This window comes from Saccostrea cucullata, unplaced genomic scaffold, assembly GCF_032062105.1.
Source record: "Saccostrea cucullata isolate Sc308-1 unplaced genomic scaffold, CSIRO_AGI_Scuc_v1 ctg672, whole genome shotgun sequence".
NCBI classification, from domain to species: Eukaryota; Metazoa; Mollusca; class Bivalvia; order Ostreida; family Ostreidae; genus Saccostrea; species Saccostrea cuccullata.
The window spans coordinates 64056-78664 of NW_026928000.1; the positions used below are offsets into that span (position 1 = coordinate 64056).

The window sequence follows — 14609 nt, forward strand, 5'->3', positions numbered from 1 at the left end:
CCATGGCACCAGAGTGTTAGTATAGGCAGTTAAAAAACGGCATAACTCTTCTTTTTAGTATTTTATAGGGGCTGGAAAGAGGGGGACCAAGAGGCGATATCTGCTATAAAAAAAGGGGGAATAAATTAATATAAAAATATTCAGCAATGTTCTTATCAGGAAATTTTGCAACTAAGGGCACTGGAAAACAGGTCATGAATTCCTTATATAAAAGTGATAAGGGTCGAAAGTAAGTGGAACGGTGGTCAGCAATGAGGGTGATCGGATGTACTCTGCTTCTGGTTACCTTAGTGGTCGCCTCTAAACAATTTTATCCGGAAGTCTCCATCACCGGACAGTCAGGACTGAGGCTGGGACTAGCAGGTGCGCTGTTTTTTTTTTTTGTTTTTTTTTTTTGGAGGGGAAATAATTAAGTTTCTTCATGTATGTATTATCATGATTATGATGAACACTATATATAATTATATCTAGCGTGAATTGTTTTGGAAAACAATTCACGCAAGACACTAATTATAAGATGTAAATTTTATATCCAAAGAAAATGGGAGAGGGGGGGGGGATTTCCATTTTACTTACCGCTGTGCATAACATATATAGCAAAAAGAAGAAAGAAAAGAAAAATACATTTTAATAAATTATAAGGATATACAACACAAACCAAAAAGTTGCACACATTTTATTTCATTATTATAAAAACTGACAAAATATTCCCTTCTTTCTTCCCCGACAAATATTATTCTTGAAAGCTATCTTTATTAACATAAATCTATATTTTAACGAATTCCATCATTTCAATTTTTTTCGATAAAAAATAAAAAATGTGCTACTCTTCTTTAATTTGTGTATATTTCTACATGTATACTGATTTACAAACTTACAGTGTTCTTTTCACAGATGAAAAAGGCATTTCTCATGTAATATATGCAGTCCGCACTGAGAATGGAGAGAAGACATTTAGAGTCGAATCCAAAAATGGTAAGATTTTAATCTTTTATGCATTCACGACCGGACATAATTCAATTATACAACGGTCCTTATTATGTATTGCAATTTTGTTTTGCAAAATAAATATTCATCTGAAAGAAATCACAATGTAAGAAGACACTAGTATATAGTATGTATTTTTAACTTTCTACAGATATATTCAGAATTAATTTTCATATATGAATGTGGGATATTTTAACAATCTTGAATAGATGATGATATTTGGGAATACGTGGATCTTGATGCAAACGCTCAAACTGGGGACCTCGTAGAATACAAAACTTCTGTATTATATCACAATGAATGGAACGACTCCACTTGGAACAAAGGTAGAAGTTTTCTTTACTCTTCTTATTAAAAAAATGAAACTTGAGAGTAAAACAATGCGGTTTTTTTCATGCTTAATGGTGCGATCATATCACAAGTTTTTATAAATCACTTTAATAACAGTTTACATGAAAATATTAACCTTAGAACATCACATTTGTCTGCGCTGTGAAAAGGCGATGAACCTTTTTCATTTATTTTTCAACAGAAAAAAAATATTGGGCGGCATACATGAATGCCTTATAAGCCTTAAATTAAATATCGATTTCTACACAATTCTAAGACTTCTATTTTTTCCCTTTTGTTTCATTTAGTAATTCTCGTACCAAGAGATTTAATGATGCCCAGAAAGAGCAAGAGGTCCCACACCGTATTCAGGGACGACTTCAATTCCTTCAACAAAGGCTCGTACACCATAGAAGTCAGCTCATGGGGAGGCGGGGTAAGAGATCTCACGTGATGTGATAGTTAATCTAAAGTTCATGAACATTATTTAATTTTATTCACGCATTTCCATCTGATTTATAATTGTTCATTTATTTTGTCGTGTTTGGATTTCTTTAATATTATGCCCGGTTAGATAAGATTTTCTTTAATGAAATAAACTTTTCATCAATTTTTTTTTTTTTGTTACTATAATAATTCGTCATATTTTTGTAAAATAAAATGCGTTTTTTAACATTTTCATTACAAATATATCGTACTATTTTCTTAAATAAAGATAACAGACATTTAAGAAATAAACAACAATTATGTTTAAAAGTTCTCTTGGAAATGAACTTTTAGTTGGTCACGTGATCAAATCCTGTGAAGCCCGAAGGGCTTCTCAGTAGATTTGATCACGTACCAACTAAAAGTTCATTTCCCAGTGAACTTTTTAACATTGTTGTTTATTACTTAATATTTTTACATTTGAAACGAATACATTTCGAGTTAAATTGTATTTATTACACGAACGGGCCAACGAATTGCTATGTAGTGACGCGCAATAACCTAGAAGTTGTTTGGTCAAAATATCACATCACTCTGTGATCCGGTCGCGGTATGACCTCTGACCCCCAAATGAAATTCACATAGAATTGAACGTATTTTCTTTTCAATAGGTTCCTCTAAGAAAGATATTTGCAAATGTAAATATTTAAATGTGTTCACTTCAGAATGGCGAGTTCCAGGTTTACACACCAGAGCATAACAACTTGCACACCGCCAATGGATACCTATACCTGAAACCGGTAAAACAAGAGTAGCCACCGGCAGAGTATTTGCTTGTAGATATTAAAATTGTAAAAAAAAAAAAAATAAAAAAAAAAATTAAAAAAAAAAGGAAGAAAGTCTTTAGATATGGCATAATATTGATGATATTAAATATCCACAATATCAAACATGTTGAAAAAAAATTACAAAATGTTAAATTACTTGTAGACCCTTACTGTTGACCATCCATCTTTTGATAATGCCAAACTTTACAACGGAAGAATGGTCTGTAGAGGTAAGCTGTCCTGCAGTCTCGCTTCGAAAGAGTTCTTTCAAATCTCATTAATTTTGTTTTTAAGAAATCTTAGAAGTTTTGCATAATTCGAAGAAATGCATGTTTGTGGTTAGATTTGTGGGGAGCCTGTACAAATGGAGCCAACTGGGGCTGTGACAGAACTTCCTTTGGACAGGAAATTCTCCCGCCAATAATGTCAGGAAAAGTGACGTCACATGCTTCAATCAGATATGGCCGTGTCAATGTACGCGCCAGAATTCCAAGAGGAGATTGGATTTGGCCAGGTTTCATTCATTAGTCCTAAAACATTCTTTTGAAAATTTTCTCTATATATGGCAGATTTATTTTGATTTGAATGAATGTTTTTTTGAACAGCTATCTGGATGTTGCCCCGCGATAATCATTACGGAGGGTGGCCAAGATCTGGTGAAATTGACATGATGGAATCTAAAGGTAACCTGTTCTAAAGATAGTTAGTATCTTTTTAACATATTTGTGTTTCATTGGAAGAAAACTGTATTAGAGTAAATTTGACAGAAAATTTAACTTTGAAAAGTATTTATATAAAGGAAATCTTAGAGTGATGGAGGGTGGATCTAACCACGGTGTTAGCTACATCGCCTCAACTTTACACTGGGGCCCAGACTATCAACACAATGCGTATTATCTCACACACAAGGGAAAGTAAGGAACATTTACAAGTAGTTATCAACAAATAAGAAAAAGACAAGTTCATTTGTATTACCAAAATTACCAGTATTAAAATAAGGAACACTTGGTAATTAACAGCAAACATGATAGAGACTAATGAACTAACGCTGAATGATGACGTGACAGCACCCGAATGCTTTTTTCTGATAGACAATATTTTCACAACATCATATCATTTTTACTGCATCATGAAACATTATCTTTTCCAAAAAATAAAAGAAGCACAAAATATTTCCGAGTACAGATTAGCTCAACAGTTTCATTTAACACTTCTCAGCAAGGTAATTAAGGTTCCACAGAAACATCAAAATATAAATTGAGAATTACCTGAACTTTCAGACACTCTAATGGTGGAGACTGGCACGGCTGGCATACCTATTCTCTTGAGTGGACAGACAGACACATCATGTAGGTATTGCAAATTCCCCTTTATTAATGCAATGAAAAAATAACAGAAAATAACATTTGATTCTTTATAATATACACATGTACATTGTTTAAATTTCAAATATAGATTTTACGAAAACTGCTGCTGGTAGAAACAATTGAAATCTAAGATTTAATAAAGAAAACCAGTTAAATCCTCTAAACTTTGTAGCACATATGTCGATAACCAGGAAATCCTTCGTGTAAACACACCATCTCAGGGATTCTGGAACTGGGCACATTTCTCTGGTCACAACATCTGGGGAAATTCACATAATGCACCTTTTGATCAACCTGTATGTATATCACTTACCAAATCTCTGTATTCATTATGAATATCAAAACCTTCAGATTTGATAATTATTGAAAGGAAAACAAGCTATAAATAAAAATTTAAGATTTCTTTTAAAAGGAATTAAGAGGATATTTTGAATATTGTTTTTAGTTCCATCTTCTCCTCAATGTGGCCGTAGGAGGAGGTTATTTTGGTGACGGTGCCCAGTATAACACACCCAAACCCTGGCATGGAGGGTCCCCACACCCGATGAGGGACTTCTGGGAACACAGGGGAGACTGGTTACCCACGTGGCATGGAGATGACGTGGCTATGTTGATTGATTATATTGAAATGATTCAGTATTAGAGATTATAATTTGTTTTGACTTGAATACAATACTTTTACTTTTATTTTTCCAGAATTCTGTCATAAATTACATGTGCTTTTTTAAAGAAATAAAAAAACAAAAGAAATTCGAAAATTGTCACTGATCATTTGCAAAATTATTTTGTTTAAACTTAAAAAGCATTTTGATTGTACACACAAGTACATCGAAGTTGAAATTTTAAAAATGCTTGAATTTTGAATGAAAATATTCAATAAATTTTTTTGGAGGTCAAGTTTTACAACAATCTGTAAGAATTGCCATTGCAGTTGTTACCAATTGTGCCCCATTATTAGCACGCCTACCGGTATTTTGTTTTCATATAAACTTTATATAAAGCAAAATTTATTCAAATAACTCCTACATGAACATGAGAAGTCTCTTTCTGTGGCCTTCAGGTCAAAATTTAGATCTATTGAGGAGGTGTTATCAATTAACAATATTTATTTTCTTTCCTTTGATGATTTGAATTATCCTTTTGAATTCTTAGTAAAGGTACCAAAGAGGCTGATACATGTAAATGTGATTCATATAAATGTGGATATTTTACTGGAAAAAGACGTTAACGGCAACATATAAACAAAACTTTTAAGCGATGACTTCAACTTTTATATTGTTATATCTATCAATGACTTCCCTTATTCAATCTAATATTTTCACCTGCCTGTATATGGAATTTATGTCTTGCTGTTTATTTGCTACAGAGGAGCATACTCTACCTCGGATCAATTTATAAATCGAGATAAGCAGTTGACAAACAAGTTGATGTAACAAGAATTTCAACAGTCTCTTTAAAAGTCAAAATTTTGTAAACTCTATGGTTGATTGCCTTGTCAGCAGGACATGGTCGACAGGGTTGCTTACTCCTCCATGATACGTGATCCTACCTGAAAATTAAAGAGATCTGTGAATGCTCTTTCTGTATCTGCATTGTTTTAGTAAACTTTTGAACTCGATTACTGTTTTATAAGAAATAATAATAATTATTCAAAACTTGACTTAACTATTAGAGTTAAGTGTTACATGTATAGAAAGGCGCGGGTGGTAATATAGATATACATGTAGTTTTTACTTTTCAAAAAGATAAAGAGATAATGCATTTAATAAAGTTGCAATTACTCGAATATCTCAGTAATTTATTAAAAAGTCCCTTCAATATTGAAATAGGATAATTTGCAAACAGCCTTAGCTGCCTGTACATATCTTGTCGACCTTCAACAATTGGAGTAACTTTGATTAATCTATTCCAAAAACTCACTGGATAATTTTGAATTTTACGTACTGTACACATATAACAACGTTTAGGTCATTGCATAGACAAAAAAATTAAATCAACAATAGGTCTATATTACTTTAAAATGTTAACAGACCCCATGTAAAATAAAAGTCGTCTGATTTTACATACTTTTCTATAGCACTATTACAGATTTCTTCCTTTATAGCACCCTATTCAATCAAGTTTAATTTCTTAATAATGAATACTGATTTTTATCGGAGTGAATGATCTATTTATTCCGTCTAAAACCCCAGTCACATTTCCAAAAAAGACCAACGGCCGACGGGTTTTATTGACAGTCAAATCGGCCGTTGTCTTCGCCGATTTTGACCTCTTTTTTTGTCGGCCGACCAATTTTGTGTCCATAAAAATTTTTTATATGTGGCCGATCCTTCAATTGAATTCACAATCGGCGGTAGTTTATAAAGTTGGATATGTATTACTTATTTGGAGACGATTGGCCGAGGTGATTTTGAAATAACACAAACAAAATTTTGATGGATTGATATAAATTTTTTGAAAGACATTAATTTCTATGATATAAAGAAATCTAAAGTATTATTTTTATGCACCATTTGTCATTTTTATGCAATTCCACATTACATTTTCAATCCATCACCTATCTGAATATAGATCTATGAAAAAAGCTCTATAATGTTTAAATCCATAAAAATCCAGTTAAAGAAGACCACAAAAATTTTCGCCCGACCATCGGCTTTAGGCATTACATAATTTAAAAATATATGCATACATGGTATTCTTATTTAGTTTTATGAATAAAACTTTTTTGAAAGACTGTTACCAATTTTATCGGTATTCATCCATTATAATGTTGAAATCCATAAAAACGTACAATTTTTCTTGTTTTATGAATAAAACTTAATTAATAGTAATATTCAATTTTCACTGTAATGTATGCTATATATGGATACATTTATATTACAAATTTATAATATTGTAACAATTAAGAAAATCATTTTAAACGTTCCAAGTTAAAATTGATGCAGGAAACAGTTTCTATGAAGCACGTGTGTATTTTAAGATGTACATGTACAATCCACTGAAATTAATCAATTCATCTTTCATGCAAGTCCTTCTAAATCGCTTATTTCGGGTCATTTTTATAATTAGAATTCGCTACTTGACTTCGATGGTACTATACAAATTTAATATTTAGGATAACTTTCTTATCAAGCATTTTTGGACTATACCGGTACATGTATCTGATTGCAGTTAATACATTACCGGTATTTTCTTTAAGCATTGGCAGCATAAAGAATTTTCTTGAATAACTTATGTAGACCTTATCGAGTCACCGCAAAGTTTGAAATTTAAATTGGAACAAATACTTAGTTTATCCAGTACATACGCACCATTCTTCATTTCTTTATTGCTTGCTTTCTGCATAAAACACTTGCTGTGGCCCTCAACTCGACTGTTAAATATATTGACGACGTATCGTCAATTAACAATGGTTATTTCCATTCTTATGTCGATACGGTATATACCGTTGAGCTTGAGATAAAAGATACCACTGAGTCTGACACATCTGTTTCATATTTGGATATTTTACTTGAAAAAGACGTTAATGGTAACCAACGTTAATGGTAACTAACAACCAATTTTTTTTATGTGAACGTGATGAATAACTTTTCAATTGTCAACTTTCCTTACTTATGCAGCAATATACCTTCATTACCTGCATACGCGGTTTATACCTCTTATTTGATTCGATACGGAAGAGCATGCTCTGCATATGAACATTTTCTTGAACGAGGTTATTAATTGACAAACAAGCTGATGAAACAAGAATCTCAATTGTCTCGTATAATGTCATCATACCGTAAGCTCTCTGGTCGATACAATAACCTTGTAAGCAAATACAATTTATCATTGACTCAAATGCTGACTGACGTTTTCCATACATTATGTATAATTGTTAGGCCATTATTTAAATACTGGATTGTCCATGAATTTTCCCGTTATTTCCCGATCATGACAAGGAGCACACGGCGGGTGTGACCGGTGGGCATGGGATGCTCACTCCTCCATTGCACCTGATTCCACCTCTGATGTTTTGAAGGTCTGTGTTTGCTCCGCTCCTGTTTTGTAAGAATTAATGGATTTTTGAGCTCAGAAACTCTTCGTTATTACCACTTTTTCATTTGAATGGAAAATACATGTATTAATCAATTTTAACAAAAAGTAAAAGAATAAAAAAAACAAATCCAAGAAAGAGAGAATATAATTGAACATTTCTCGTAACATCGGACCTGACACATTCTTGTTAAACAACATATTAATATGAAAAGATAGACAAAGAGGGTCAGATAAGGTCACCTATTTTCTCTGTAGTATATAAATGAGGGCAGTCTGGAGAAGGTTATAGAAATCTAACATGTGGTCTGCTGTTTGCCTGTTGTTTCTAGTTTCTGTTGTGGTGACCTCTAAGTCCTTCTACCCAGAAGTCTCCATAACAGGGGAGTCTGGGTTAAGGTTAGGACTTGTTGGTGAGTTAAACACATTGAAACATTTTTTTTTACATTTCTTTCATTTATTAACTTTTACATACAACTTTGCAACCGTCTCTTTACATTCTGGAGATAAACGATTTTCATTTTTTTTTTTTGGTTCCAATCTAATAGCGAGAATTTAACTTTGTCGGTAAAGCAACTCACATGTTTGGTTTCTTCATGCAAAGAACGACCTCAATCAATTCATGATAGTCCCTTGCATATTAAATGTTTGCAATAGATAAATGCATGCTTATAGTTGGATATTTAAAGAGTTTTAAGATATAGACCATTGTACATTCGGTCATTTAGAACAGAATGAGACTTAAACCCCAGTCACATTTCAAAAAACCACCAACGGCCGACGTTTTTTGAAGCAAAAATGGGATTATTCGGGTGACAGTCGGCAGTTCATCGGCCAATGTCTTGCCCAGTTTTGACCTCTTTTATTGTCGGCCGACCAATTTTGTGTCCATCGGTCCAAGTTATAATTTTTTGTGCGTCGGTGGCCGATTCTCCAATTGAAGTTATCCGTTGACCAACCTTCGATCATCGTCCGACCATCGGGAGTCAGTTTATAAAGACGATCGTTCGACAATAAAGGTGTTCATTATTTTGGCCGACGTTTAAAATCAAACTGTAGCTCAGAGCTCGATGATCAGGCGACAATTGGCCGACTTGTGAATATTTAACCTATTAAGGATACATAACACAAACAAAATTTTGATGCATGGATTGATATATATTTTTTGAACGGAAATAACATAAATAATTATTCCATAAGATATTAAGAAATCTTAAATATTCTTTGCTGCTTAGATATGCGCCATTTGTCGTTTTTATGCAATTCCATACAAAATTTTGCACACATTTTCAACATTGAGTCACAATTTTATAAGATTCTGCCACTTTGCCTTGCAAACATTACTCGTGTCACCTATCTGAATATAGATCTATGAAAAAATATTGCTGATTTCTAAAGAAAAAAGATTGTTTGTGTTATTTATTCAAGTCATCGGTGTCCCTAGGAAATAATGTGACTGCTCCGTGTCGCCCGATACTGTGTCGACCGATCATGTTCTTTCAACCGACAAGACCAGAAAAATTTAGTCGCCCGGCCATCGTCTTAAATGTGACCTAGGCGTAAAGATAACACATTCTCTTTAGATTTGCAGTTTGTTATCAAGATAAATCAATTATAGGACATATTAGGTCAGATTTATTTTCCAGACCAAACTATCCAGGTCCCAAGGTCATTAACTGAGAACAGACGTTTCTTAAAAATTGCCAGTTTTGCACGGGATAAAAATTTAAACACATCATGAAAAATTTATTGCATTATCAAAATTTTCTCAACACTTCTATGGATTTGAATTTTTGACTTAAATTTGCTCTGTGTTTATGATCTTAGCGCCACATTTTGAAATCTTTGCTTAAAGCAAACTTTATTCAAGAAATGATCATTTTGATATTTTTAAGTCTGTTTATATTTCATTGATTAAAAACCAGCTGTATTAAAATATTTATTGTTCATAACTTTGAAGATGAGGATGGAATTACGCATGTGATCTATACAGTCCGCTCGAGGAATGGAGAGAGAAAGTACGTTGTTGAGGCTAAAAATGGTAGGAATAATGAAATTTTCTCTCGTTGTATTTTATCAATTTATTTTCCTTTCAGTTGTTAATAAAAAAAAAAGACTCATCAAGTTATAAGTATTAATGCTTGCATTTAAGGAGATAATACTATTTTGAAAATGTAGCATAATAATCACATACCTCGTGTCTTTAAAAAAAGAAATTAAGATATTTTACCTCTATTTATTACAGATGATGATATTTGGGAGTACGTGGATATTGATTCTGATGCACAAACAGGTGACCTAGTGGAATACAAGACCTCAGTTCTCCTCAACAGCGAATGGATCGACTCAGACTGGACCAAAGGTTAGTGTGGGATTACAGTAAACCAGTTATTTACAATCAAGTACAAAAGAAATGGATTCCCTTCTGAAAATTAAAAATTAAAATTTTGAAATTTTAAAAACTGTTTCTATTTTTCCTGAACAGTACCTTACACTGCATTGACTTTTGAAGCTCAAATTTAAGAAATTTGATCCATGCAAATGTTTGAACCATCAAACAAACAGGGCAAAGATACCAGTATCTTCTACCTGATTGACTTAAGGATTAAGTCATTTATTATTTGTTTTCCAGTGTCTCTCGTACCACGGGGACTTATGGTACCCAGAAAAGGAAGAAGATCTTACACAGTGTTCAGGGACGATTTTAACACCTTTGATAAAAGTCATTACACAATTGATGTCACTGCCTGGGGAGGGGGTGTAAGTTGTTAAAATTTCTATAACATAAATGTAATTAAAAATAATATTAGGAAATTTGCTTAAAAACTGTATAGATTTAATTAAAAAAAGATTTATTAAAGATTTTGTTTTATAAAATTTACAGAGGAAATGAAAAAATTTTATTGTGATAAAATTTACAGTTTCTGAAATGAAATGAATAAATTATTTTATTTTGTCTTTTCTAGAACGGAGAGTTTCAAGTTTACACACCAGAGCACAATAACTTATACTCATCAAATGGATATTTATACATGAAACCAGTAATAACTTAATTATTAATAATCTCTCTAAAGTCAATTCAGCATAAGTTTTTTTCTTCTTCAATTTTACACAAACTGAAAATTAAAAAAAAGCGTTTAAAGCACATACATTTTTCTTTAACAGACACTAACTGTAGACCATCCATCTTTTGATAACAGTAAACTTTACAATGGCCGTATGGACCTAAATTGTATGTAGTTTTTTTTTATGCTAAAAACCTTAAATTGCAAAGGCAGTCTGTTGATAACTTCAAATTTTAAATGAGAGGTGGTCAAAACATAAATTTAGAAAAATTTATCAACGTCCATTTTCCACTGAATACTTCCTAAGACGGTTTACTGTCTTTATTCAGCAATGTATCACACCTGTACTAATGGAGCAAACTCGGGCTGTTCTAAGTCAGCTTACGGACATGAGATTCTTCCACCAGTTATGTCCGGCAAAATAACTTCCCATGCTTGTATGACATATGGACGTGTCAATGTACGTGCTCGTATTCCAAAAGGAGATTGGCTATGGCCAGGTAACAGAAAAAAATCTTTTGAAAGTTATAATCGTATTCAGCTACTTAGTATTTTCCCCTCTTTTTTCAATTTCAAATCTGAAGTAAATATTAACGCAAATTTTCCTGATAATTATTTGATTTTTTTTTTGTTTCCCTTTTTCACATAATTATCATTATCGAATTTAGCTATTTGGTTGCTGTCTTGTCATAAGCATTATGGAAGTTGGCCAAGATCTGGTGAAATTGACATCATGGAATCCAGAGGTATAGTTTTATATCCATGTATCCATGTGATTTTCCACATTTTGCAAACATCAACTTTATTGTTGCACTAAATATGATTAATTTTTTGTAGGAAATCTAAGAGCAGATGTACATGGGTCTAATCATGGTGTAAGTTATGTAGCATCCACTCTACACTGGGGACCTGATGCAGCACATAATGCCTACTACCTAACCCATAAAGGAAAGTAAGACATGATGTTTTTATGCATTCATGTTTTTCTTTCAAATACACACTTTTTTTTTTAATTAAATGTGGTTTGGTTTTTTGTATGTTGCTTAACGTCCCATCTCGAGAATTTTTCACTCATATGGAGACGTCCCAAATGAGGTAGATAAGTTGGAATTAAATGTTTGGTATTTTGAAATAAATTAAACTGTTTGCAGACATGCACCAAACGGAGGAGACTGGCACGGTTGGCACACCTACTCACTGGAGTGGACTGACCACCATATTATGTGAGTGCAATGTTAAAAATCAGTACACACATGCAAATCACCCTTTATACATCATCATTCCAAAAAAAAAAAAAAACTTGTCTTAAAGACAGATGATACAAACTTTCTTCAAAAAGTATGCAAAAAAAACCTAAGTCATGCTTTATCAAGAAAATGAGTATATTTAACCGAGTAGAGTTTGATTTTCTTAATTTAAAATTTCACTTTAATTTCGTATAATGTGATCAAAGTTGACAAAGTCTCATAAAGGTTGAAATTATTTTTCAGAGAGAGAATTTATTTTGAACATCAAGGAAAGTTACCAATTTATTATATTAAAGAAATTATATATTCATAATATAGGTATTACTTACATGAACAAGTTACAACCAAATAAGCACCATGCAAACGTTATATCAGTACGGACATCATCTGTCCTTTAGTTTTCCATAACGATGTTATACAGATCATACATGTACGAGGGTTGATCCAAAAGTTCATGGAATGTCTTTCTAAAATTTTATCGTGATTTTATGAAATCAATCAACAGGCATATTCATAATATAGAGTCATAATGCAACAATATTGGAAAATTTCACCACTTTCCAATTACCAATGAGGTCACACGAGCTTTCTGAAAATAGATAGTTGGGAAACCCGGGGGAGACTTCGACGTAATGTCAAGTTAGATATGTCACGTCACGTTATAGAAGCATCTCGCCCATATGTCCAATTATAATACGTAATTCTACAAAATGCTGCCTTTTTCTCCTTTTTTTTCTCAAGAATAGCCTGGGTATCCTCTCGCACCAATTTATCTTCATTTTTTACTCATATTTCAAAATACTACCCATCTTTCCATATGATGTTCCACTTTCAGTGGCAATGTCAAGAACAGTACGGCAGCCGACAACGTCCATTAACGCTTTTAATTTGTCTAGGGGGATACGTACTTAAACAGAGTCTCTAAAGAGAGACTACACCTTTTATCAACGTCCATGGAAGTTCTATTTTTCTTAAATTTCTTTTGCCACTGGAAAACCAGCAACTAAATGCAGTTTTCTCAAGCCTATGTCAATAATATACGCGTTTAAGATGGAGTGATCCCGGAATTTTCACAAAACGTGGGACTTGACCAAAATTTGACGTTAGATAACTACTTAAAGATAAACAATAAATCATCAACGTATAAACTAAATATCCAGTAAAATCAGTAAAACTCTCACACAAAGGTTTATAAAAGATCAAGCAATCGTAATAATGATATAATTTTCGTTTTCTATACCACATAGGGCGGTTTAATTCTTATTTCACGTATTAAGAATTAAAATGATAATAAACGCGTTCATGTCTCCCCCGCATTTCCAAACAACCGTTTCTATGGCAACTGGCATAAAGTTACTATCCAAGATATTTGAAATGTTTTTAAATTTAAAATATTCATCAAGTGTCTATATTTTCATTTGTAATTTTCAACCAATTCCACTGAAAAATAAATAAAATATGAAGAAATTCCACTTTCGGATCAACCCTCGTATGCACTGTTTCATTTTTAGCCTTTTCAGCTATATATTATTATTTCATAGAACATATGTTGACAATGAGGAAATTATGCATATCACCACTCCTAGCCAAGGTTTCTGGAATTGGGCTCATTTCCATGGCAATAACATCTGGGGTAGTCATCATAATGCACCATTTGATCATTCGGTATGTAATATTTATATGCATTTTCCTTTTCCTACAATTGAGAGATATACTATGAAGAAAAAAGTTCGCAAATTGCTATCGAGAAAACAAAATTGATAAAAAATTACTAGTATTGCATTAAGTGAATTGAAATAATTGTATATTGGATAATAGTTAAATACATATACAATGTATATTTTAGCTTTTACAGCTATACATTCAACATCACAACCAAGTTACTGTTACAATGAACCATTAAGTACCTAGTACCCTATCCGCCAGTAAACATACCTAAGTGACTTTCCTGGTTTAAAGTTGGTTCTTAGAACAAGAAATTGACCTGTATAACTTAAAAAGAATAACAAGTATTTTTTTTTTTATTTTCTTCTATTTTTAGTTCCATCTTATTTTAAATGTTGCTGTGGGCGGTGGATTCTTTAGCGACGGTGCTCATTACAACACACCCAAACCCTGGCACCATGGCTCGTCACACCCCAAGAGGGACTTCTGGGAACACAGGGGAGACTGGTTACCCACGTGGCACGGGGATGACGTGGCTATGTTGATTGATTATGTTGAAATGATTCAGTACTAGAAATTATTGATACTATAAAGCATTGTTTTATATAACTACAGTTATTATTCTGGGAGAAATTTCGAAACTAAGACAACTTAGACAAA

General features: G+C 32.7%; 2 protein-coding genes across 2 annotated transcripts; both read left to right on the forward strand.

The window, feature by feature from the left end:
- Positions 1-179: 179 nt before the first annotated feature.
- On the forward strand, positions 180-4598 carry LOC134276130 (beta-1,3-glucan-binding protein-like). The gene is made up of 12 exons (XM_062758402.1): positions 180-363; positions 895-975; positions 1197-1313; positions 1626-1753; positions 2469-2543; positions 2734-2800; positions 2914-3084; positions 3176-3253; positions 3370-3484; positions 3851-3919; positions 4110-4233; positions 4383-4598. The coding sequence occupies exons 1-12, from the start codon at positions 252-254 to the stop codon at positions 4578-4580; spliced, it is 1335 nt and encodes a 444-aa protein (XP_062614386.1). The 5' UTR covers positions 180-251; the 3' UTR covers positions 4581-4598.
- A 3654-nt stretch (positions 4599-8252) lies between these two features.
- On the forward strand, positions 8253-14542 carry LOC134276128 (beta-1,3-glucan-binding protein-like). Its single transcript, XM_062758401.1, has 12 exons — positions 8253-8385; positions 9933-10013; positions 10218-10334; positions 10605-10732; positions 10939-11013; positions 11138-11204; positions 11367-11537; positions 11706-11783; positions 11875-11989; positions 12189-12260; positions 13826-13949; positions 14326-14542. The coding sequence occupies exons 1-12, from the start codon at positions 8274-8276 to the stop codon at positions 14521-14523; spliced, it is 1338 nt and encodes a 445-aa protein (XP_062614385.1). The 5' UTR covers positions 8253-8273; the 3' UTR covers positions 14524-14542.
- The last annotated feature ends 67 nt before the right edge of the window (positions 14543-14609 follow it).

Excerpts from the sequence above, each read along its gene's own strand:
- LOC134276128 (XM_062758401.1), top strand. The coding sequence starts at position 8,274 with ATGTGGTCTGCTGTTTGCCTGTTGTTTCTAGTTTCTGTTGTGGTGACC. Across the intron at positions 11,538-11,705 it reads AGGAGATTGGCTATGGCCAG|CTATTTGGTTGCTGTCTTGT; the intron begins GTAACAGAAAAA and ends TATCGAATTTAG. Across the intron at positions 12,261-13,825 it reads TGGACTGACCACCATATTAT|AACATATGTTGACAATGAGG; the intron begins GTGAGTGCAATG and ends ATTATTTCATAG.
- LOC134276130 (XM_062758402.1), top strand. The coding sequence starts at position 252 with ATGAGGGTGATCGGATGTACTCTGCTTCTGGTTACCTTAGTGGTCGCC. Across the intron at positions 3,920-4,109 it reads TGGACAGACAGACACATCAT|CACATATGTCGATAACCAGG; the intron begins GTAGGTATTGCA and ends TAAACTTTGTAG. Across the intron at positions 4,234-4,382 it reads ATGCACCTTTTGATCAACCT|TTCCATCTTCTCCTCAATGT; the intron begins GTATGTATATCA and ends TATTGTTTTTAG.